General features: G+C 32.7%; 3 protein-coding genes and 1 long non-coding RNA gene across 5 annotated transcripts; 2 read left to right on the top strand and 2 right to left on the bottom strand.

Moving 5' to 3' along the window:
- Window positions 1-323: 323 nt before the first annotated feature.
- LOC105433330 (uncharacterized) lies at window positions 324-3278 on the bottom strand. Its single transcript, XR_016138752.1, has 4 exons — window positions 2756-3278; window positions 2113-2509; window positions 1894-2015; window positions 324-1343 (listed from the first exon to the last, which is right to left on the bottom strand). It is a non-coding gene; the product is annotated as an uncharacterized LOC105433330 (long non-coding RNA).
- A 3582-nt stretch (window positions 3279-6860) lies between these two features.
- Window positions 6861-12318, bottom strand: LOC105433331 (uncharacterized). Its single transcript, XM_025219870.2, has 4 exons — window positions 10945-12318; window positions 9627-9854; window positions 9105-9312; window positions 6861-9003 (listed from the first exon to the last, which is right to left on the bottom strand). The coding sequence occupies exons 1-4, from the start codon at window positions 11012-11014 to the stop codon at window positions 8457-8459; spliced, it is 1053 nt and encodes a 350-aa protein (XP_025075655.2). The 5' UTR covers window positions 11015-12318; the 3' UTR covers window positions 6861-8456.
- A 2657-nt stretch (window positions 12319-14975) lies between these two features.
- LOC105433332 (uncharacterized) lies at window positions 14976-20845 on the top strand. Of its 2 annotated transcripts, none has more exons than XM_011648603.3 (6): window positions 14976-15112; window positions 16729-16818; window positions 17090-17275; window positions 17488-17577; window positions 18674-18842; window positions 18979-20845. In XM_011648603.3, the coding sequence occupies exons 2-6, from the start codon at window positions 16743-16745 to the stop codon at window positions 20099-20101; spliced, it is 1644 nt and encodes a 547-aa protein (XP_011646905.2). In that variant the 5' UTR covers window positions 14976-15112; window positions 16729-16742; the 3' UTR covers window positions 20102-20845. The 2 variants fall into 2 exon arrangements, with proteins under 2 accessions (XP_011646905.2, XP_011646904.2); XM_011648602.3 differs by having other exon boundaries at window positions 14990-15126.
- A 1042-nt stretch (window positions 20846-21887) lies between these two features.
- LOC105433336 (uncharacterized) lies at window positions 21888-23761 on the top strand. The gene is made up of 3 exons (XM_011648608.3): window positions 21888-22060; window positions 22499-22780; window positions 23141-23761. Exons 1-3 carry the CDS (start codon window positions 21985-21987, stop codon window positions 23515-23517), a joined length of 735 nt encoding a protein of 244 aa, XP_011646910.2. The 5' UTR covers window positions 21888-21984; the 3' UTR covers window positions 23518-23761.
- Window positions 23762-23770: the final 9 nt, after the last annotated feature.

Here is a 23770-nt window from a genome sequence, read left to right as displayed (position 1 = left end):
GCAAGTTTTAGTTTGTTTTATTAGTTACACGTTACTTTTTATCAACATAGGGACTACAGGATTTTTTAATTGATTAATATTATTTAATTTTATTATTAAAATCATTGATTTTATATATGACTTATAAATGGAATATTTTTAATCCTTATAATATTTTTAATACAACTTAAACAATTATTTTACAATTTTTTCAAGAAATCATATTTAAATTAATAAATAAAATAAAAGGAGATAACTTTGGTGCCATTTTTATTATCAAACATCACATAGATTACACACGTGCGCGCGGGCGAGATTTCTATTTCCAATATTAAAATTTTCAATATTAAAATATTTTGTCAGTCTATAAATGTTTAAATTATTTATGTTTTATTTTTTAGAAACTTATTAATGTAAGCGAGTACATGTTTATATATCAATCTCAATATATATTATACATTATCCTTAAGGTGAATCACATATGCTAATAAAAACTGTAATAATCCTGTTTATTGAATATTTTCTATAAATTAGAAACAATTTCTTATATTACAGTCGCGTCGTTATTTTTAACAGACTTAAAATGCAGCAGTAATAAACAATAAAGCTATAGCTAAAGCTTATTCCTAAATTAAACATAAATCAATTTGTATATCTTAATAATGATGTAAGTGTTTTAGATCCATTAGATTGATAAATTTTGACCTACAATATAATGAAGGTAAGTTACAGGGGATGCAATGCAAATGCAAATTAGAATAATCAATTGAATTACACGAATCAAATTGGCTTTTACAACATGCTATTATCGGTAAGTTAATGGTCTCTTTTACATATTTTCCGTTATTTGGTATTTTAAAAAGTTTTATGGCATAAGGCATATGTAATCTGCGCTCATGTTCGCGCGATGATTTGTAAAAAGAATTCATGTCGTCCATTGGTACATACTTAAAATCGATATGACTACAATATGTCATGTTGCATGCAACATTTAAAATTTTTTTCTTCGTATCTGCAAAAAGAAATATAATACATAATAAATTTTAAATATCTTTTACACTTATATAATGCATAAATTTTACACTCATATAATGCATAAAAATTATAATATTTACCTAGATGACATCTCGCATTGTCAAATGTGAGTATCGATGTTTTTTTTGGAATGTCAAATTTATAGATAAATAGAGAGAAAGGGCAAATTTCCGAGAAATTCAAGTATTGCCAGTAACCCAATTTAGATGAATAAATACTAATGTAAGAATCAGTGTCATTTTTATCAAAAATGTACAAGTTTCCATTTACAGCAAAATGTTTAGTATCAGTTTTCCAAATATGCGAAAACTTATCTTCTATCCATGTATCTGTGCATTAGTAAAACAAAGAGCAAGGATTATAACAAGGAATATAACAAAATAATTTGTGTTTTTATAAATTTCGGTTGAGAATATATTCGTGAGAAACGATAATTAAAAAAAGTAATCCGATATAATTCGTATCTGAAAAATTATACCTAATAATCTTCGTCACAGACTATTATGTATATTCAAATCATTAAAGACTCTCACATTATATAATACTATATATAATACTACATATATTTTTTATTTAACTCTAAGTTAAAAGATATTTAAATAATTAAACAAAAAAAAACAAAACAGACAAGGAGAATCAAGTACTGCAACTAGTCTCTATAATATATTAATATTCATACACGTTAACTCTCACTAGTCTTTTACTTCATATGTGTTATTTCTTATGTCAAAAGTCCATTGTTATTTTTATTTTAATTTTAATATTTCTACAAAATTATAGTAAGAAAACAGTTTTAATATTATATGTTTCAATAATATATATTTTATATATTTTATTACTGTATACTGTATATGTAATTTTAACGTTACGTTAAATTACCTGCATGTACATCATAAATATCAATACGATTAACTTTTTTTCTATCTTTTCCTATACCAGCTATAATTATTAATTTATTTTGGACAAATGCAGCGATCATATCTCTTCTTCCAATTGGCATTCTAAAATATTAATAAAAATTGTTTTAAGAGATGACCTCTTTTAGTAAATCTATCCATCTATAATTACACCTATCTGTTTAATTATTAGGATTCTTACACTGTCTGAAGATACCATTTCTTTGAAATCAAAGAATATCGCCATATGTTTTTGTTATAACGTCCGTTATGAATATATTGTCCTCCAAGTAGATACAAATTATATCCTAAAAAGATTATGTAAAATAATAAATGAATAAGACAAAACAAGATGAAATAAAAAATAGCATACCTCTAGCAACAATCCTCTCCCCTTTTAACGTGCTCTGAGTGTAATTGCAATGTTCGATAATGTCTTTAGGATATTTAAAGGAGGTAGATTTAAAGAATTCTTTACCATCCCAACAATAAATAAAAAAATCACTGTTAATACTGGAGTTATTAGACATTATAATAGCTTGTAAAGTGGGTTTCTCTTTATTTGTCAAGAATTTCCGCTCATCATAAATTGTGTCATCCTATTAAAAATGATTTTTTATTATGAAAGAATGTTGTATAACATGTTGATGTATAATAGAATATAATAAAATATTAAGAAAAGAAAAGAAATATTCTGAGCATAAGTTTTGAAATAAAAATTACTTTTTAAAAAAAAAACATTTTAAAAAACATATTTTCAGAATATTTTTAAAGTTTTTATGTAAAACATCATTATAAATATATAAAGTAATAAAATATTATTCTCATAATTAATATTTACTTACTAGATTAATTTGGACCCAATCGTTAATAATTTCATTTAAATACTGGTCTGAACATCTTAGGTTAATGTTACAGATTAGTTTTAAAAAATCCTTTTTTTGCAATTTACGAAGCGAATCAAGAGATAGCTCCACAAAACGATCTAAACTAGCTGAGAAAAAAAGATCTCGTAGAATTTGAATTCCCAATTCGTCAGCATATAACCAAATGTCAAGTAAATATTCTGGTTTCATATATCGTTGTTCAAAAATATCTGTTATATCTTCTATCAGTTTATCTGCTGCAAATAAAACGCTTATTTCCAATAAGTCAAACAAATTATTAAGCTCTTCAGGATCAGAAGTAATTTTAATCTCTCTTGCGGGAAGGTAATCACAATGGATCCAATCAAGAAACATCTACAAAATAATTGTTTCATTATTTTGATTGAAACAAAATGATTTATTTTAATAAAATACAATGTCACTCTCAAACACACACACACACGCGCGCGCGCACACACACACACACACACACACACACACACCATACATGTATTTTATTATATGAAATATATTATTTTATTATATGAAAATATTAAAATAAGTTGTTCCAAAATTACATATTTGATGAGATATTTAAAATTTTTAAATAAAACATACGTTTTATTTAAAGAGATATTTAAACGTTCCACCGTAAATATAATAAAATTTTATGTTCTTTATATTCTTACAGCATCAAGATTATTATTTATGTTTAATTTACTATTTAATGCAATCTATTCTTTAATAGAAATAAGTGGATTTTTAATTTTAAATAAAAAAATTTTACGAAGAGAAATTTGCACGCATGTACGCACGTGCATAGGTACAAAAAACTTATTCTAACATTTTCATATAATCTATATAATTTAAAAATTTAAAGAATCTATATATTCTAAATTATATGTAAATTATATATATAAATTATATTTTCTATATTAAAGAATCTATATATTTAAAAAGATATAAATCTATTTTAAGAAATAGCGTAATTGCAATTTTTTAAATTATTGTTGCACTTATGAAATAAATTAGTCATCACAAAATAGATATTATATTAATTTTTGCCTGTACTATTTTTTTCTGTCTGCAATAGGATATGCTACAACAAATTGCTAATGCATTTTATGTATAAACATATGTTTATATATGTATATATATATGTGTGTGCATGTGCGTAAGCACACATATATGCATACATACATAACGTGCATGACTAGAGATGCGCACGAGACGAGATAAATCTCGATCTCATCTCGATCTTGTCTCGAAATAGAGACGAGATTATTTGTAACATTCGAAATCGATATCGAGGTTTAGCATATCGAGATCTCGATAAGATCAAGGCTACCGTAAAGCGCGCATTTATCTATAATTATCATGTATACTATAACAAAATGCGCGCATATGTGCTTTATGGAATCCAGTCCAAGATTGTTTAAAATTCTATGGCTGCGTTCCGATATTCACTGCCAGTACTGAAAATATATAGTTCAGGTCACGTATATTATACATTTCCAATACTTGCAGTGAATATCAGAACGCAGCCTATAGCATCACTCGATGCTGGATTTAGCATTTACTCTGTTGGATCTAACATATTCTAATATACTTTAGCATAATCTATCATGCGGACATATGCATGTATATGTATATACAAAATGCATTTGCAATTGTATCTAGTATATTCTATTACAGATAAAAAAATTACTATATATATATATATATATATATATATATATATATATATATAAAATATATTATATGAATATATATATTATATTGTCATTTTTTATCTATAATAGAATATACAACACATAGAATATATTAGATACAATTGCAAATGCATTATATAAAAATATTAGAATAAGTTCCTGCTAAATAAAATATTTCACAAAATATTTGAAGTTTTTAAATAAGACATACGTTTTATTCAAAGAAATAGCTAAACGTTTCACCAGAAATATAATAAAACTTTATAATCTATTTTTTATGTTCTTATTGCATCAAGATTATTATTTACATTTAATTTACTATTTAATTCAATCTAATCTTTCAAGTTTTTAATAGAACCAAGTGGACCAAGGTTTTTAACTTCAAATTAAAAAATACGAATATATAATTATACGAAGAGAAATTTGAATTAACTTACTTCCATCAACATTATAGGAATATCATACAAGATAGTATGTTTCCTTTTACGATAGTCAATATAATTTTTGGATAGAAGTGCAGCAAAATATTGACTTTTATCGATTAATTTTTGCTTATCGACTTTGAATTGCCATCCTTTCAGTATTAATGTTACCGTTTCAGAAAGTCTCCTCTTCATTTTAAAAATTCCAAAGTTCGGACACAATTAACAATACTAATAATTGCGCACTAAAATGTTTCTTAAATTAAAATAAATTTTCCTTTTGTTTAAATATTCGGCACTGTCGCTTATATTTCTGAAGCACGTGGCGTAGTCAAATTTTAAACTAAATCTCCTCTTCTTTTCTGTTCCCCACTTCTCAATCTTTATGTTTGAAAAGTAGGGACAATGGTGGGGACAACTTTTTAATCTGTCCCCTTGGTGGGGACAGATTTTGTAGGCGTGTCAATATATTTTACGACAATGTACGACAAAGGAGACAATCAACTTATTGTTTGTCATAAGAACTAGTTGTAGTTTGTTTTATTAGCTACGTTACTTTTTGTATCAACATAATGACTATAGGATTTTTGATTGATTGACATTACTCAATTATTTTACTTATTATTACTTATTATTACTTATTATTACTTATTATTATTTATTATTACTTAATTATTACTTATTATTATTAAAAGCATTGATTTTATGTGTCTTATAAATGGAACATTTTTAACACTTTTACTTAAATAATTATTTTACAATTTTTTCAAGAAATCGTATTTAAATTAATAAATAAAATAAAAGGAGATAACTTTGATGTCGTTTTTATTTTTAAACATCAGAAATTCCTATACATTTATATCAGGGAAATAAATAAAAACGAAATTATTTCTTTCGTATACGAATAACTTTTCATCAAAATAAAATATTTAGTATTAGTTTGCTGTGTCATAAGTGTACGCGCAGCTCCCATTCATATATCTGTACATTTATAAAAAAGAACAAGGATTAATCTAACAAAATATTGGGTTAGGAAAAAAGTCTTTTTACATATAGCCGATGAAGATTCGATTTTTTATGTGCCACTATTGTGTAACGTATTAGGTTATTTATAATAATTTTTTATTTATTATAAATTTATTATAAATAAAATTTTTAACGTATTTTTGAACGTAGTTTTATACTTATAAAGTATGCTTGTGCGACAGTCCAGTTTTTACTTTTTGAAAATTCAATGGTGTTCTTTTACCTTTACTTTCTGCAAATAATTTTTCTTTTTTGACATTTGCTGAGTCATCGTTGAATCATTAATATATTATTCTTTTCAAATATTTCCCAAATACCATTCAATTTTCGATTTTCTAAAGAAGTATGAAGAAATCTCCATGTGGAACACAGAATAATAACATAATGTCAGTATGATTTTGTTTGTCACTTAAATGTCATTAATAATAAGTGACACAAAAGTGAAATAAAAATAATTAAAATAATTATATATTATAAATTATATTTTTTATATAATATTATAAATAAAGAAATCGCTTTAATTTCATTCTATTCTATTTTACATTAGTTTACTAATTCTATTCTATTCTATAAATATTGATGTAAATATCTTAAATATTTTAATCGCTTTTGTCTGTGAAGTCTTTTGTATTTTTATGTTATTTTTATGTTTTGTAAATTATCATTTTATGGTTATACCATCCTAATTTATTAATTTTTGATTATAATATAAAGAAAAAGTGAACTCAATAATAAGATAAAAATATAGATTAATTATAAAATAAGAGATAATCAGTATAAAATTAAATTAACGCCTAAGTGTGAAAATTTTCAAACTAAAAGCACAAATTTAATACTCAAAATCAAAGTTTACCAATTCCTTCGTTTGAAAAAAGAGATAAAAGGAAGAGAACAAAATTAAAAAATTAATCTTTTGTCAGGAAATTTTATTCTTTTTTTTTTTTTTTTGGTGGATTAACATAGATGACGTGCAAATAGTAATGCATAATTTAGCCTGGCTTCGTAATAGGAGGCAATTTTGCATACAAAAACCGTATGCAACACGAAATTGCCGTTTCTCTATTTTATTTTTTCGATATTTTTGTATCGATGAATTTGAAAAGATTAAAACACATAATACGCATAATGAAAACGCTTAAGCTATCATCGTTGAATGTTTGATTTCGGGGAATTCGATATTATTGTAGAAAATTTTTTATTTCTACTTTTTCTTTTTAAAAATAAATGAATCACAGGTTAATTAATAGCTAATCAGCTAATTGAATTCCAATAAGACGTAGTTATTTAATTAAACATATGTTTAATCAAAATATCTTATGCTTAATCGTTAAAAATGAATGATCATCACGATAGAGGTAACGATTTTAGAATGTAGCGAAAACAATTGATTACAATCGTGGGAGATCATATTTGAAGGAGCTGAGCGAATGTAAATAATCAAGATACGATGTGATATAATATAAGATATATATTGGAGCAACGCTCATCAATATATATTTTAACTAAATAATTAAATTATTAAGATTATAAAAATTATTAGGTTGGTGCAGCTAAAATGAATTTTAAAAACAAAAGTTATTTTAAAAGTAAATAATTTTAAATAATGTATATTTACATGATCTATTTATAATAATTTTTTATTTATTATAAATTAAATTATTATATTTTTTAACGTATTTTTATACTCTAAAGTTATGTTTGTGCGACAGTTCAGTTTTTACTTTTTGAAAATTTAATTGTGTTCTTTTACCTTTACTTTTTACAAATAATTTTTCTGGTTTGACATTTGCTGGGTCATCGTTGAATCATTGATATATATTCTTTCCAAAATTAATCAACATATTTTGCATATCTTAACAACAACAGAATGCCCGAATTTACATTATATAACAACTTGTTTAAATATCTAATATTGCACCAACTTAATATTCAGATATATCATAATATTATTAAATAAAATAGCATGAAAAACTGCGCACCAAAGCAAGAAAGATAGATTTGCAGAAAGATTTTATATTTAGCAAAATTATGTAGTTTTTGAAAATTATTTTTCTTTAGATTCTATGAATAACTTTCGAAATCATCAATAAATAATAAATTATTAATAAAAATTCTTATTTTGGTGACACGAAGAAAATTTCATTCCTTTATCTCCATATACTTTGATTGCAATAGCAATACGATATGACAATAGTGATTATTCCGGAGGATTGTGTTGCACTGTGGTGCGAAGTTCACTTTACTCCGCTTAATAGCTCAATTAATAGCTTAATTGCTGAAGTATCAGGGTTATTGGAGCCCCTGAGATATTACCGTGAATCACGATCCGTTTCGATCGCGAAGATTGAATTACCACAGTTAAGTGCAGCTTTTGACAGACGTAGCCGAACGAGGCGATGACTTCCTCTCCATCGCCCAGCTCCACAGTGCATAGAATTATAGTCTACGTGTGGCAGCCTAGCTCTAAAAGAAGAAGTGGCTGGCGGTCTCCTGCACGAGATACCAGTCACACGACACGGTTCAGATCTCGTTGACATGCTGATGGATGTTGTACGCTCGCCCTCCCCTCCTGGACTCTTTTGGCACCACGACACGATGTTGCGACACCACGGCTTCCGCTTCGAGCTTCCTCTTGGCCTCCTCGGTCGAATTCCTCTCGGTCATTAGGTCGCTCGGTTTAGAGTAAACAAAAGTAGTCTCCATGCCGTGAGACTGTCCAATGGTCGCTGAACCCTTCAGAACGTTGTCCTGGGCGCTTAACAGCTGCTTGAACCGCTCGTCGCTCCTCTCGCTCTGCGCGACTTCGGCCATGTTGCGAGCTGATCTCGAGGACGTTTCCGTTCGTTGCTGCTGTTGCTGCTGCTGCTGCTGCTGCTGCTGATTGTCCTGCGGGCCGTTCTCTTTACTCGTGAAATTCAGCTTTGGATTCAGATTAAGACCCAACCATTGAGTGAATAGCGCGATGCCTTGCTCGGCGCTGGCGGATACCGCGGCAATCAGCTCGTCGGTGTTTAGAGTATCATCATCCTCATCCGTGTTATCGGCAGGTTCCGTCGTCTCGGTGATGCTGCGCAGGATTATTCGAGAGGACATAATAACAAATTTTTCTTTAATTTTCTGATATTTTGCGAACGTTTTCGCCGAAGAAGAGATAATACAGATACTTACGCGGAAACCTCCACTTGTCGGACACCCTGATAGAAATTGAAGCATCCTATGTGGTAGGTAGCCTGCGGCGCGCCCAATAAAGCCGGCTCAATCACCATGCAGCCGTCATAGCCACCGATGTCAGATTGTTTCACTGATGTAAATCGCGCGCAGATCTGCGCCAAATCCGAAAGGAGATTCATGCATGTCGGCTTGTTGGCCGCGTTCGCTGCAACGATATAGATATTGAGGATCGCAAATTTAATTGGATCAATTTGTCGTTTATTTGACGCAAAAGTCAAATTAGATTGCACATTTAAAATTTCGTGATATTTTATATATATATATATTTTTTTTATGTTTTCGACAGCTGTTGTAAGAATGTCGTATTAACTTATTTTTCAACTCAGTTTCAATCTAACGCGTTACAACATTTTTGCATTATAATTAAAAATTGCTATTAAGCAGATTTAATTCAAAATTTGGCATAGATGAAAGATTTCTTTATTATTATTATGATTATTATTTGATTGTACTACTTGCCAATCCTTATTGTCGCATTGTGAACTGGATTATCGCCGTAACTCAGATTCAATGAGATATTCTGTTCCTTCTGTTTGATATTCATGCAAGCCGGGCCGCCTAGATCGATTGTGGCCGTCAGATTCAGATCAACACAGCACAAGCAACCGGAAGTTTGACATAGGCATTTGGATTGCGGCATGGTCGATCTCGCTTCGACTTCCGGCAGATCCCATGAAAGCAGGGTCTCTGTAGGCAGGAAGCGCACATGTGCGTGTCTATGCGTGTGTATGCGTGTGTATGCGTGTGTGAGAGAGATAAGGGACGAGCGGCGACAGAGAAACTCGGAATAGAGAAATCGGAACGAAACGAAAGTCACCGCCGATCGAAAGTCCAATGGAAGCCAAATTTCTACGCGTTTCTCCGTCGTATCATAAAAGTTTCCTTTGAATTCTCATTCTCTCTCTCTCTCTCTCTCTCTCTCTCTCTCTCTCTCTCTCTCAAAGAACGAATTAGGCTGTGACATTTGAAGTGCTTATATCCACACTTTTATAGATCGGAGAACTATATACGCACTACGTACGCACACATACACACACGCACTCACCACTAACTAGATGTTAAGTATGTCAATGTGAACATGAATCTTCATCGGGGAACTTTCTCGCGCATTGTCGAATTAAATGGTCGAATGACAATTTCAAAGCATCCTTTATGAGATTTTAAGACAATAGAGACAAAGAATACTTGGAGTGGCGTAAAGTGAAAGTAAAACGCACTTAATTTAAATTATCACGTTTCGTTTTATAAAAGCTTTTAAAGGCCTTTAAACTAAATGTTAAAAATAATTCCAAATAAAAAATTGTCCTGTCTAAAGATGAAAAACACAACAGCAGTAGAATTTCCTTTTGTTGGGAATTTGATAGATATGTTGCATCGCAAAAAATAATTTTCATTTCCCGTATAAAATTGTCAAAATTTGTTTCAACGAAATAACATAATAAAAAGAAATTTATTATTTACTATTATGATAGCAAACTACGATATCCACGGCATGACGTACAATCAGTTTTATTTAGCGACAACGAAATTAATAAAGACGAATTAAATGTCATTCGATATTTCGTTTTTCGAACGAAAGGAAAGTAATCGGTCGCGTAATCTCTTTCTTGCAATTCTTGCAATCGCAAATTATCATAGAAACGATTCAAAACAATAAATGCAGTCGCGTCGATCGCAGGCAAACACGTATGTCCGCTCGTCGAAGTCTCCAGCGCGCCTCGCGGTTAGGTCACCCGCGCCAATGTCTCTTAATCGTATTTTGCTCCGAACAGCTCACCGAGCAATCCAGCGGACGCGACGACCACCAGCGTGACCATCAGCACCAGGATCGTGACCCTCACAGCCATGATGCGTTCTCCAAAAATTACTACTCGCTCAACAGGGGGATTCCCTTCACGGCGGAGAACAGTCACGCTCGATCCCTCGATCGAGCAGCAGCCGAATGATCGGGATCTATCGCGGTGTTGCGACCGCACGAGTGACAGGCGGCTCAAAGTTAAACTAACGCGCGAGTGAGGAGATCTTCGGAGATCTTGCCCGGCAAGGAAGAAGCTTAAATCTGGACACGCTGCCGGTTCTGCGGATGCCGGATCGCCGACCGGTTCGGTGGTCGGCACGAAAACAGGGGACAGGATTGGTCAGGACCGTCGTGTCGGTGGGGCACCCCGGCTGGTCACCGACGTTGTATCACGCGACGCGACGAGGGAGCAATAAACGACGGGCAAGGAACCTCATCTGGGTGACCGGGTGACCTCCTTCCTCCACCAGCCTGGTACCAGAGGGGGAATCTCACGAGCGCCGGCCATCGGCGCCGTGCTTCTCCGCGACGCGTCAACATAGGGCTACGACGAATGGGGGACAAAAGACATTGGGCTACTCTCCGGGAATTGCTGTCCGCGATGCTGGAGCAAGGCGATCTTGAACAGACGGTTTTTTTTTTTTTACGCTATAACTGCTCCAGTTTTGCTCCAATTTTAAATACAACAGATCGGCAATTTTCTGGAAATTTTGTCGAAAACGGAAAAATAGAAATGTATCTCTCTCTCTGAAAATTTTTCCTAACGATTGTCACCTCGTGTGTCTTCACGCTTTCGCGCGTGAATCTTAATCACGAAGCTTATTAAAGTCTATTAAAATGTTGGCATGATTTTTTCTATTCATGACAAGGTCGAAAAACACACACATATTTATTAAATATATGTATATTAATAATAATTAATTTTCAAAAGTTTTGAAGGATAATTATTTATCAATAGATATATTCAGTAGGCCAAAAGATCAAATGGATATTGAAAGATGTTTTAATATTTCATTAAACTCTCATGCACCTGTGACTTATAACTTTGCAAGATCGCCAAACGTTCCACTTTCGAGTTTAATCATCGATACTTACTTCTTGCTCTCTAAATTTCTGTACGGGTACTGCGCAAAAGTTCTGTAAACAAGGAAGCACTTTCTAATGCGTATAACGCGTCCAAAAAAGCTTATTTTCCTTCGTGCGCGAGCGTTTTCTAATTTAATAACGCGCCGGGTACTTCTCTTCTTTTTTCCACTTAGAGATCTCTTTAGCTTTCACCGTTTGAAGAAAAGTCGTGGTCTCCAGTTCGCGAACTGTAACATCACTTATGATTCCATCCTATCGATCGCACAACCTGTCGCGTTCCTAATATCTTCCTTTCTTTTCTTTTCTAGACGAGCGTGGGCGCGGTTCGCTACGCGTGAATACGAGAAACGAGAAACGGAACGAAATGTGTGCTGAATGTGACCGTAGAATGAGGCCCAGTGAAAAGACATTCTCCCTCGAAGGAGAACATTCCTTTTTGAAATAGACCCGATTCGTTATAGAGTAGCAAAAATGCGACTTTCTCTATCCTCTTGCAAAATTTATTTTTGCATTAGAAACAAAAATGGCGAAATGTGTCGATCGCCACGTATACGATTGGACGAGATCGTAAAGTGTATGGATTACGATTTTCCGCGATTCCGAAAACGTATGCTGGGCTGAAGAAAAAAAAAAAAAAATCGCGATTTCTCTTTCAGAGTTACGTCAGAAGACGAGCAGTCGGAAATAATTTGCTCTGTCATCGATCATCACCGCGGAAACGATCGGTTAGATAATTGCACGAATAATCGCGTCAACATTACGAGACATCAATGTCACGGACACGCGATCACTCCGCCTTAATCGCTCCGTGGATCTAATCGTCGGCGCGCGCGAGACTGCACGTCAGGATCGCCCGCAATTTTTTTTTCTTCTCTTCTGCGATACAATCGCGAAGAGAAGCCGGGACGCAGCATCCGAACGGTGATTATCCCACGATGTTACGTAAAAACTCGTTTGCCCCCCCGCCCGGAAAGACCTACATGTTTCCGGGTCGCGTGGCTCGTTTGTCTTTCTCGAAAAACTCGACTTAACTCAAGATAATCCGATAGTGATGTGTTTTGTTAATCTCAGCTTTGTTAATTTAATCATTGAAGAAATCCGTACTTTTTTTTTTTGGCTTTTAAAACATCCTACATAATTTTTATTCACGTGTTTATTATTGGGATTTTTAAGATGATCTGTACTTTTTTTCTTCATTTAAACAATTTTGAATATTTCTGCTGTCCATTGTATGTACCGAGCGTATTATTTCTGCATTCTTCGTGTATTATTTCTGAAAGTTTTAAAGGGATTGGCTATTTGTAAAAAACTGGACATCATCGCTATCGGGGAATGAACGAACAAATATTAACCAAGGTGAACCACTCCTGGCCACTACTTTCTTCGACCCACTAACTGGAGAAAGGCCCCTCCTTAACCGCCAAAACACGATCGGAAGCGAACGAACGGACGGAGGAATGCAGGAATAAACGAACGAATGTACAAACGCACGAGCGAGCGCGTGCATTAATTTCGCGCTGCAGTCGTGTCTTTCGTTACGTTCCGGATATTCTTCTCTTTCCTCGCCCGGACGACGACGACGAAACTCCCGCGAGAGACTGGACGCGCACGAAAGTGGGTCTTTGGTTAGAATTTGTGTCGCGAACCGTGGCATTCATGGCTGGCACGAGTTTATGGACGTGTGCCATTTCCGCGTAAAAATTAGAAACAATTTGATTAATAATATTAATTCTCTTTCCTACACATTTGGTTTCAATTTTCTTTCGAAGCTACTTGCTTTAAGGCTAAAAATCTAAATATAAATATAATAATAATATTTAATATTCATAATTCTTATTATATAAAAAAACTTATTATAATTTATTGTTTGTGTTGTTATTATTATTATTATTATTATAAAGGACTTTTTTTAAAACATTAAAGAAGAGTTGCAAGGTAACATATAAAATCTTGTCAATAAAGAATAATTTATTTGCTCATTATCCTTTCAGCAGCTTTCTAATAGATTTCAAAGAGATTTAATGATTACCAGGAAACTGTGTTCATGAAATTTGCCTATTACGTGATATGGATGTCAAAGCAATTAGTATGTACCGTGCGAATAAAGAATTGATGTCACTTGCGTTAATCGTGAATGCTTCGCGAGTCATCGATGCGACGTTGTAGTCTCATCGTAAAAGAAAATAGTAGGTCTCGTTATTACAGCGCAAATCATCAGCGCTTGCACAGTGCACATAAAATTGAATTAAATCGTGGTAACAAAAAGATTTAAATTCATTTTTTTATTTTATAATATTTAAAAAATTGCAATTTTTAAAATGTGATCTCGCAAACACTAAATCCAAAAATTAGGGAGTTGTAAATGGTTTCTGATTATTCGAAATTTATTTCGTACTTATATCGCTGTAAAATATATTTTTTGGGCAATATGGAAAGCGATATATCTCTTATGCCATTCAATTTTTTTTTATGATAACGCAATCTATCTAAACGTCAACTTGAGTGAGTGCCTCATGCGAAGATCGTCGTATCGCCGGCTTGTCGCTTTTTCTGCCGGAATCCGGACGCAATTAAAGAATGTCGGAAGTCACCGACATGACTTTCTTCCCCTCTCGCGGATATTTTCGTACGTGTTGAGTCATCCGGGACCATCTTCATTCATTCGTATGCACCATGGGCACCTGGTACCGGATCGCGGATGGAGATGGAGATGGAAAAAGTGGAGTTGCCGCTTTCGTCGTCGAGACGACGACGATGCCGATGAGTCCGATGAAGGACGACGGAAGATCGGAAGCGGGCGACCCGACCGCGGTTGGTGTGGGGCCGCCTCCGATTTACCTAGAGCGCATTAGAATGTTTAATAATCCTAGCAGCGGTCTGGCGGACAGGTGGTGGTGGCCTGACCGACTTTTAAAGAAACCTTGGGGGGAGTTGGGCGGCATCTTCAGTTGGACATTGGCCTCCGTAAGACGAAGAGTCAGGGAAAAAGAGCCGTAGGGTGCAGGAGACAGGAGAGCACGAGCACGGCTGCCCCCTCGGATTTCTTCTCGACGGCCTACAGGTGACTAGAGTCAGGTACGATTTATTCGTTCGGAGGGTTGGGAAACTGCGAAACGCGCTGCAATAAAGCGGAAGATTGCTCCACGTGACAATTAATTTTTTTAACATATAAAAAAATATGAGAAATATGAGAACAATAAAAGAATATAAGATTCTTTGAATTATCTTAGAGCATCTTAGTGCATCTTCTATGTACAATTATATTTAACGCGATTTAATTAACGAAATAGAGTTTAAAAAGTTGACAAATATTTCCAGATCTCTTCGTACGCATATATAAAATTGACAAGAACTTGACATAAGTCATTCGAAAATTAAGAAAATTACACGTATATCGTTACGTTAAATTTGAATACCGCAAGATCCAAATCCACCACACGTAATTATGTAACGTGTGTACATCAATCATTCGTTTACGACATTTATCATTTATCTCTCTTCAAATTAACGAAATCTAACGAGTGCAAGTGGGTATGGCAAGAAATCATAGAAATCATTTCATAGACCATTTGCGCTGATTTATTTCTTCTCGCACTACTCACTTCCGCGGTGACTCGGTGTCTGTCCGGACGAGACGCGTATGAGGAGTTGATCGATCGAGCTCACGGGTGCGACACGACGTGCGACGTGCAACGACCGTATTCAGCACCTTGACCATATGTAACGCATTTTATAACGGTGACACGAGTGTGTCTCTCCCGCGCGTAAAGCCGCGTGCGTCTCCTCGATCGTGCCACTAAGTCGAGTCTCGAGTATGCGCCTTTCTGACGTACGCCTTTGACCATGACCGGGATGTAGGTCAACCGGTCGCGAGCGTACAAGAGGAACTCGCGCTCGAAACCGGAAGGAGAATATGTCTCTTTGTGGTGACAATTTGATTATTTATCCGAGAGACAAAAAAATATCAGGATAGGCCTCGGATAGAATCAGGAAATGTTTGGTGGAAACAGAGAGCTAGAAAGGCACAAAATTGCCGCTCTATCTCGACGATTGATGAGCGGAACGAGTGTCTCTATTGTTTGCGAAGATCATAGATTAAGGAAGGTGGAAAAAATTATTATGAGGAAGAAACACGCTTAATGTATTTTTTTTTTATGTGTTTTTCGTGCCTGGCAAGCTAAATGCGCTGTGCGTTTAAAATTAAAAGTTGCTCAGTTGACGAAACGTGCTTTGAGAGATTTCATTTATATTATTTAAAAAAAAACTGAGAAATTTAGGAAATTTTAATTAAGAAATCTTTCATAGTTATATTATTTTAAAAAATGTTTATAAATAAATATTTTATCGTATCAGTTATATAGTCATAATGTGAGATATAAAGTGACATTAGATATACTGATATACTGATATACTGATTATCATTTGTTAAAAAACATTTCGTCTTTGAAAATAATGTTTATAATCATGTAATAACGAAATATACTCGGCGCAATTTCAATATTCACACGTACGAATAATTTATGATGCTTTAACAATTTCTGTTGACGTACTTTTTATCATTAAATGGTCAAAAGAAACGATAATGAGACAGGAACGCGCGTGCCATTACATACGAAATGAACATTTTTTACAGTGTTATATTACGACCACGTTATTCCTTCTTGGCATTGTTTCCAGAACAAAGCAGCAGGATGCGACTATCGACGATCTTCGAGCTGTTACTAATTCTCTTGTTAGTGGCATTCGCGGCTTACGGTCGAGTAATTGGTGAGATAAATTAATTTGAAAAGAAAATGAGCAAAGAGAGAGCAAAAAAAGAAATACAATAAAAATTTGAAAAAATAAATTTTGACGTAGATTCACATATATAAAATTAAGAAGCAATAATTCAAATTATTCAAGATCTACTTTAATTTATTATTTCTTATAACTTTAAATATTTTTACCGTACATAAAATTATAAACACGATTCTATTCTTTGAATTTTGACACGAACTGTGAGCTGTCTGAAACGGACTAAATAGAAAAATGTTCACAGATCGCAATGAAGTGCTGCATCGGGTAGTTCGTGCGGCGAATGGTGCGAAGCAGAGCGATATAGATCTATCAACGATGTCGCTAAAGCAGGCCACTGACAGCGTAAACCGATATTGCACCTGTAACGAGAATATCTGCAATTGCTGTCGGGACTTTCACATACCGGTCGTGCAGCTGAAAGGACCGGGTAATTATCACGCAATGCAATTGTATACTAAAAATGAAAGTGCAGCGGAAACGCAAATAGAATGCATTTGTCATTTGGAGCATTATCATCATTTAATCATCTACATGTGTCTCATGTCATATTTTGAATGAAAGATTTTATCCTTTGTAATAAAATATATTGCGTTATTGTTTTATGTTATGATGAGAAAAATCTTATCTTTAAAATTCCAGGATGCGCTTCGCTGCAGTATCTTCAGGGTGACAATTTGGCAGTCCAACTGAGTTTTGGCGATAATATATTGACCAGCACGATCGTTAACGGTAATCACAATCATAATTTAATAACAATTGACGATTAACAATTTTCTCCCTGCCAGATTTCTCTGATTAATCAATATTTTTTATAAATAATTATTTAGTGAATTTAAATAGGCAAGGTTTGTAAACATAATTCTTCGTAATGTTACAAAAGTAAAGAAACAAAATTAAAACATTAAATAATTACGACAAACTTTCTAATGCAGTCTTTTGAATAATTTTTTTTTTTTTCATTTATTTAATGTTCCGATAATCGTAGATTTAGACTGGTTTTGTTGTCATAAATTATGAAAAAAAAACTAGGCTAGATAGATAATAAATTGTCTATGCTTCTCTTTATGGGTAATTAACGTTATGTATCTCGTAAAAGAAGACAAAAAATCGCACACATGTATCACGCGCTCGACAATGTCAGCGGGAAAAGTGTGTTAATTGCACGTGAATCAACGTTTGGTGGACACATATTAGTGTAATGTCCAGGAAGCTATAATCCAACTTTCACCTGATGTGCGTATGTTAATGTCAATAAGAGGTGGCCAACAGGATGTGTATATAGCATTTTGAACTCTTACTCCCTTTTAAAGAACGCGGAACTATGCAAATAGGAACTATGCATAACTAAAAATATTTTTGCCCCGTTATATTAAACAAGTTTTTATATTGTCGTGCCAATTTCGGATGCGCGATTTCTCCGCGTTCGTGAACAGATTGATTACGGAGTCAACAGTGACGTATAGGCGCCATCGACAAATCCGTGTCAATCTAGTCGGGGCGAAAGTATTTACACAGACGATTTTTTTGAGGATGTCAACGTCAGCTGTGTATATTTTTCCTCTTGTCACGGTCGACGACCTCGATTCGTCTTTTAATTTAGACGAAAGTTTTGGAAGATAGATAATATCTAGCCGCGTTTAAAATATTTTCACAAAAACGCATTTTAATAAAATTATTTTAAATATTGTACTTGGGTTTTTCTTATCAGAAACATGTTATTTAAATTAATTTAAATAGTAATTTTTTTTTAATTAATTTTAGTAATGCTTTTATAAAGAAATTATTCGTAGATCAATGTATATGCATGGATAATTATGAATTTCAGGTAAGAATCCGAAGCCTGTGTGTGTACCATTACCGGGTGGTTTTACTAAATTCTGCGGCAGGATTTATTCCATTCAACGCGACGCGAAGAATCACTTCAAAGCGTGTCTCGGTTTGGAATTGCAATCCCCTACGGAGCTGGAAGCTACTCTTCGCGTTAGTTGCTTCAGGTACTTGCCAATTAACATCTAAATTTCTTTTCTCTAAATTCAAAGGACGATAAAATAAAGAATTTACAAGATTAATTAAAAGATTTGTTAACATTAAACTAAAAGCAGTGTTTTGTAATTTGATCTTGAATTTCAGATTTGGTCCTGATGGTCTGAAGCTACGACCAGCCGAGCCCCTTCCGATTGTTGAGACAGAAGCCACTTCGGAAGAAGATGACGATGATGATTTTTTCGGACTTGGCTCGGATGATGACGATGATGACGATGAGGATGACGAAAGGCCCATCACGAATTCCGTCTCCGATGCCTCGGGAGTTGACGATGTACAAGAGTCAGAGGACGATGACGATGATGATGATCTGTTGGGTTTTAGTGCTTTGTTGGACATCTTTACTGGTGACGATGACACTCCGACGAGACCCAAAGTTACCACCGCGGCGCCATTGCTGGAATTTACTATACCGATTCTACCTCGGCCCACGACTCCTGCACCGCTGGAAGATCATGAATTGTCAACTTTCGCCAACAACGAACAGGAAAGTGATGACGAGGAACACGATGATAATACCTCGGAACCGCATAAGGAAGAAGAAGAAGAAGAAGAAGAAGAAGAAGAAGAAGGATTAACTGAGAGCAACACCGAAGATAGTACTGATGAGAACAAGGAACAGATCACGGAATCCTCCAATAAAATCGTGTACACCGCGAAACCCAATAAGGCACCAACCGTTAACAAGGTAAAAAAGGGAGTTATTGGAAATAAGAAGAAACCTACGATAACGTCCACCAGCGTAAATGCTATCTATGACATTGAGAAACCAGCAAAGAAACCCATCAAGGACGAAGATAACGAGGATGATGATGACGATGATATTTTGGATGACGACGACGACGACGACGAAGATATTGACGACGAGGACGACGAAGTTCTGGATGACGACGACGACGACGATGAAGATAAGGACGATGATGAAGATGAAGACGAGGAGGATGAGGATAAATTGGATGATGAAAAACACGATGATGATGAGGATGAGAAGGCCGAGGATCTTGCTGAGTTAGATGATGACGATGATGAGGAGGAAGACGCCATGTTGAGTGCTCTTATTGGTAGTGGAAAAAGTAAGAAGAGCACAGAAGACATGAAGACAAATCAGACTAATATTTACAAGCACGACGATGAAGATTACGATCTTGGATTTTTTGCTAGGGGAAGGCATTCGAGTGAAAATCATCAAAGTAAGATTACGAGGCTTTGAAGTCTCGTGATCCGAGGCAGTGCATTGCTCCAGTCAATAGATTAATTGGAAGTCAAAAAAAGCTCGTCCTTCTTATCTGATCATAAATTCGCTGAACCGACGAAAGCAAGACGTTTTAGTCGAATCAGCGGAACATTTGTCAAAAGATTTAGTAGATTATTGATATAATTGTGACAATGTGACCTATTTTTTAACGATAAGACAAGAATTACAAGAATCAACCGTGAATTTCTCAACTCGTCACGATGGTTATTAAAAGTAACGGGTACGTGTTTTTACGGCATCCTGATTATTTTATTATCAACAACTGTAAAAAAATCGTTAATTTTGCAACTGTTAATTAATTTTATTGTTGGAAAATAAGCGATTTATTTCGCTATAATTATCTTGTTTCTTATTTGATTAATTTTTTTATTTATTAGATAATATAGAGACTGAGATCTTATAGAAAAGATGGTAGAGCTTTCTTAGAAGAAAGCTCAAATAGAATTGCGTGAGTGGGAGAGTTTTATATTTCGAAAATAAGATTCTAGGAGGATTTTTATTTAATAAAAGATATTTTTAAAGAATGTTATTTAAAGAATGTATGTATAAGAAAGACTTATACATACATGAATTGTTCGTGACCTCAGCCATAATAAATTGCTCGATTAGTTTAACGTTATTTATTAAGAGCATATGCTTATTTATTATTTATGTATTAAGTTATTTATTCTGTAATAAATAAATAAATTTAACGCGCTACATATATTATGTGCCTTTATTAGCTATTAATTCTTTCTAAAAAAAATATTAATTTTTTATTAGAATTAAAAATTTAATATATTATATTAGTTAACTAAACATAATGGAATAATTATTTCTTATGAAAGTATGTTATGAATGCTGTTAATAGTTTTCTTACTATTAATTTTTTTATGATGTTTAAAATATGTTTAAAAAGATATATTTAAAAATATCATTTTCAGACAAATTTTTTTTACAAACAACAAGCAAATAACTCGCTAGCACGCATAGCAACCAACTATTCAAATTCTTTTTTTACGTAACTGAGATTTAAAATTGTTTGATATCATGTAATATGTACAAAATTATTAGAGATAAAACTTTTATGCCTACTAATAAGACAAACAAGATTTTAATAATTAACTCACATGCGTGGTAATAAGACATGTGTACTGAGACAATCAAAATTCTTATCTTTAACATTTTCTTAAACAATGTCAAACAATTTTAAATCTTTCTCTTACGTAATAAAAATGCTCGAATGGATGGCTGAATTTTATTTAAATTAGCTAGTATATCATTTTAAATAACACGCATTAAATTAATATTTTTTTTCATTAAATTTGAATTAAGGTTTGATATATCTTTCTTGTGATTTCAAAAGCATAAGTATAAAAATATAGAAAAATAGAATTTCTGTGAAAGAATACTTTTTTTTTTAGAATTATTTTTATCGAAACGAATCTTTGTTTTATCGAAAATAATTGTGATTCAATTTTTATATATTATGTTTCTTTAAAAATTTTGGATTACATAATTTCTTGATTTAGCAAATTTTCTTCAAATTCTATAATATGACAAATTCTATATAATTTAAGCCTGCAATCTTTAGATTTATTTTTACTAAAATACATATTTGTTTCTACCTTTGATGATGCTTTTTAATAGCAATGTCTGATACATCGTTTAATGATGGCAATTTTTCAATTCTTATTTTATCTAATCTCTTATTTTATCGTATTCTTACTCTTATCATCTGTGGAAAGTCGATGTATAATTAATGAGTCTGGTCTTGCTCTCTGCGTCTTGGTCCAACGTGTACTCAATTTCAGTCTACCGTTGACATCGAAGCGTGCAGGTTGTGCAGTCATACGATCATGTTATCTAAGTGGCTTTTCATATCTCTTCTGGTTCTAATAGTCCAGAACATCACTGCGTCCACTGATTTTATCGGTAAGAAGATTGAAAAAATTTGTAATAAATATTTTAAAGTTTAATAATAAAAATTTACATGAAAATTAGTGATATTTGTTGGTAAAAATTACAAAAAATTCGTGAATGCTTTGTTCAACAAAGAAATACTTATATAATTATAATGAAGAATTATAAATAAAAAATATTACATTATAATATAGATAATGAAATTATTATTTTTTAATAAAAATAATAGCACTACTTTAGTAGCATTATTATAATAGGAATAAATTATTGTTTTAATTTTCCTTCTAACAACTAGTTTAATAAAAATTCTATAATTAGCTTTATAATTAGCTTTATAAAATATTATTATTTTTGAAGAGAAAAAAATGGCGTTTTATTTTTTATTAAAAGAAAAAAATGCATTTTTTTCTAATTTTATGATATATTTAAAACATTTTTTTTTTCTTTCAGATGTAACTAAATATGACATGATATACTATGATCCGAACACAGGAGTAGGATTGAAAGCTTATTTAGAGGATACCAGTCGTGGTCCTGTAATTGCAATTGGTTTCCGTGGTGCAGGATGCCAATGCGAGGGTTTCACATGTAGCTGTTGTATTGGTGTTAATATAACTAAATATAATTTTGATCGTCGTGTTTGCAACAATTTTACTTATGTACCCGAAGATTCTGCCTTACATACCAAACTTATATTAAACAGAGAAATTTTTAGTTCAAATTTTATATCTAGTAAGTAATTCTAATTAAATAATTTTCATCTAATGTTTCAGTCTGGAATAATCTTCACTTACATTTTTTTTTAAAAGAAAAATGATTATAGACTTTTCTTTCTAATAAAAAAATTAACATCCATCTCGTAGTATAAAAGAATTAAACTTTTTGCAAAATTAATAATTAACAATCATTTAATTGATTAAAGATGAAAGTCTAACGTGTGTCTGAGTTGCAAAAATTGATGGCAAAAATTCATCCTCGTTTATTTATTAGTATAAATATAAAGTTTTCATCTTTTAATTAAATTTAAATCTATTATAATTTATTCTCATATATTCATTACATAATGTAATAATATAATAAATTAATTTACAGTTAAAAATCCGATACCATTCTGCTTGCCTCTAAGTATCCCTTTCTTGTCCTTCTGCGTGCGTTTCTACGACGTCGCCTTAAACGGTGCAAATGTGCACGCATGTTTAGACTTTGAGACACTTGTGGGGCAATGGCCGATCTTGGTTTTGCATTTCGATTGCCTGTCGATCGGCTTGGGTGGAATCTCTTGGACGAAGCCTGAAAACGGAAGTAATGTCTTCCTGATGACAACAAATGAACAAGTGAACAAACCAGAAGTGAATGGGCCGGAAGTATACGACGAAGTGAATTTCGAGCCAGACTCTATTGATTTGCCAAACAATCATACTCCGAGTGTTACGCTTGAGGAAGATCATATCGGTCAATTAAAATTATGATGCCTACGTAACTACAAAATTATATGTATATGAGAAATTATCATTATGATGTTACAAATATATTTATTATATTTATCAAATAATATATTTTATTTGTGATAATATAATAGATATAATAAAATATATAATATATAATAAAAATGTAGAGAGATGAATATTATAATCAAGTGCCACTTTGTGAAACATTGAATAAGTATATAAACTGTTGGAAATTAAACCATGTTTTTCTTTTCTTTAAGTAAAATCTTTCTTG

This window comes from Pogonomyrmex barbatus, unplaced genomic scaffold, assembly GCF_055798465.1.
Source record: "Pogonomyrmex barbatus isolate J1 unplaced genomic scaffold, ASM5579846v1 scaffold1, whole genome shotgun sequence".
Lineage (NCBI taxonomy): Eukaryota > Metazoa > Arthropoda > Insecta > Hymenoptera > Formicidae > Pogonomyrmex > Pogonomyrmex barbatus.
Note: the sequence above shows the minus strand (reverse complement) of the source record. Positions and strands in the feature narration are given on the sequence as shown.

Bases quoted from the DNA above. Each gene is read 5' to 3' on its own strand.
- LOC105433332 (XM_011648603.3), top strand. From the start codon at position 16,743: ATGCGACTATCGACGATCTTCGAGCTGTTACTAATTCTCTTGTTAGTG. The intron at 17,578-18,673 runs GTAATCACAATC...TATGAATTTCAG, and splicing joins GACCAGCACGATCGTTAACG to GTAAGAATCCGAAGCCTGTG. The intron at 18,843-18,978 runs GTACTTGCCAAT...CTTGAATTTCAG, and splicing joins CTTCGCGTTAGTTGCTTCAG to ATTTGGTCCTGATGGTCTGA.
- LOC105433331 (XM_025219870.2), bottom strand. From the start codon at position 11,014: ATGGCTGTGAGGGTCACGATCCTGGTGCTGATGGTCACGCTGGTGGTC. The intron at 9,855-10,944 runs GTGAGCTGTTCG...TCCTGCCTACAG, and splicing joins CGCGTCCGCTGGATTGCTCG to AGACCCTGCTTTCATGGGAT. The intron at 9,004-9,104 runs GTAAGTATCTGT...AATCCTGCGCAG, and splicing joins CGACAAGTGGAGGTTTCCGC to CATCACCGAGACGACGGAAC.
- LOC105433336 (XM_011648608.3), top strand. From the start codon at position 21,985: ATGTTATCTAAGTGGCTTTTCATATCTCTTCTGGTTCTAATAGTCCAG. The intron at 22,061-22,498 runs GTAAGAAGATTG...TTTTTCTTTCAG, and splicing joins TGCGTCCACTGATTTTATCG to ATGTAACTAAATATGACATG. The intron at 22,781-23,140 runs GTAAGTAATTCT...ATTAATTTACAG, and splicing joins TAGTTCAAATTTTATATCTA to TTAAAAATCCGATACCATTC.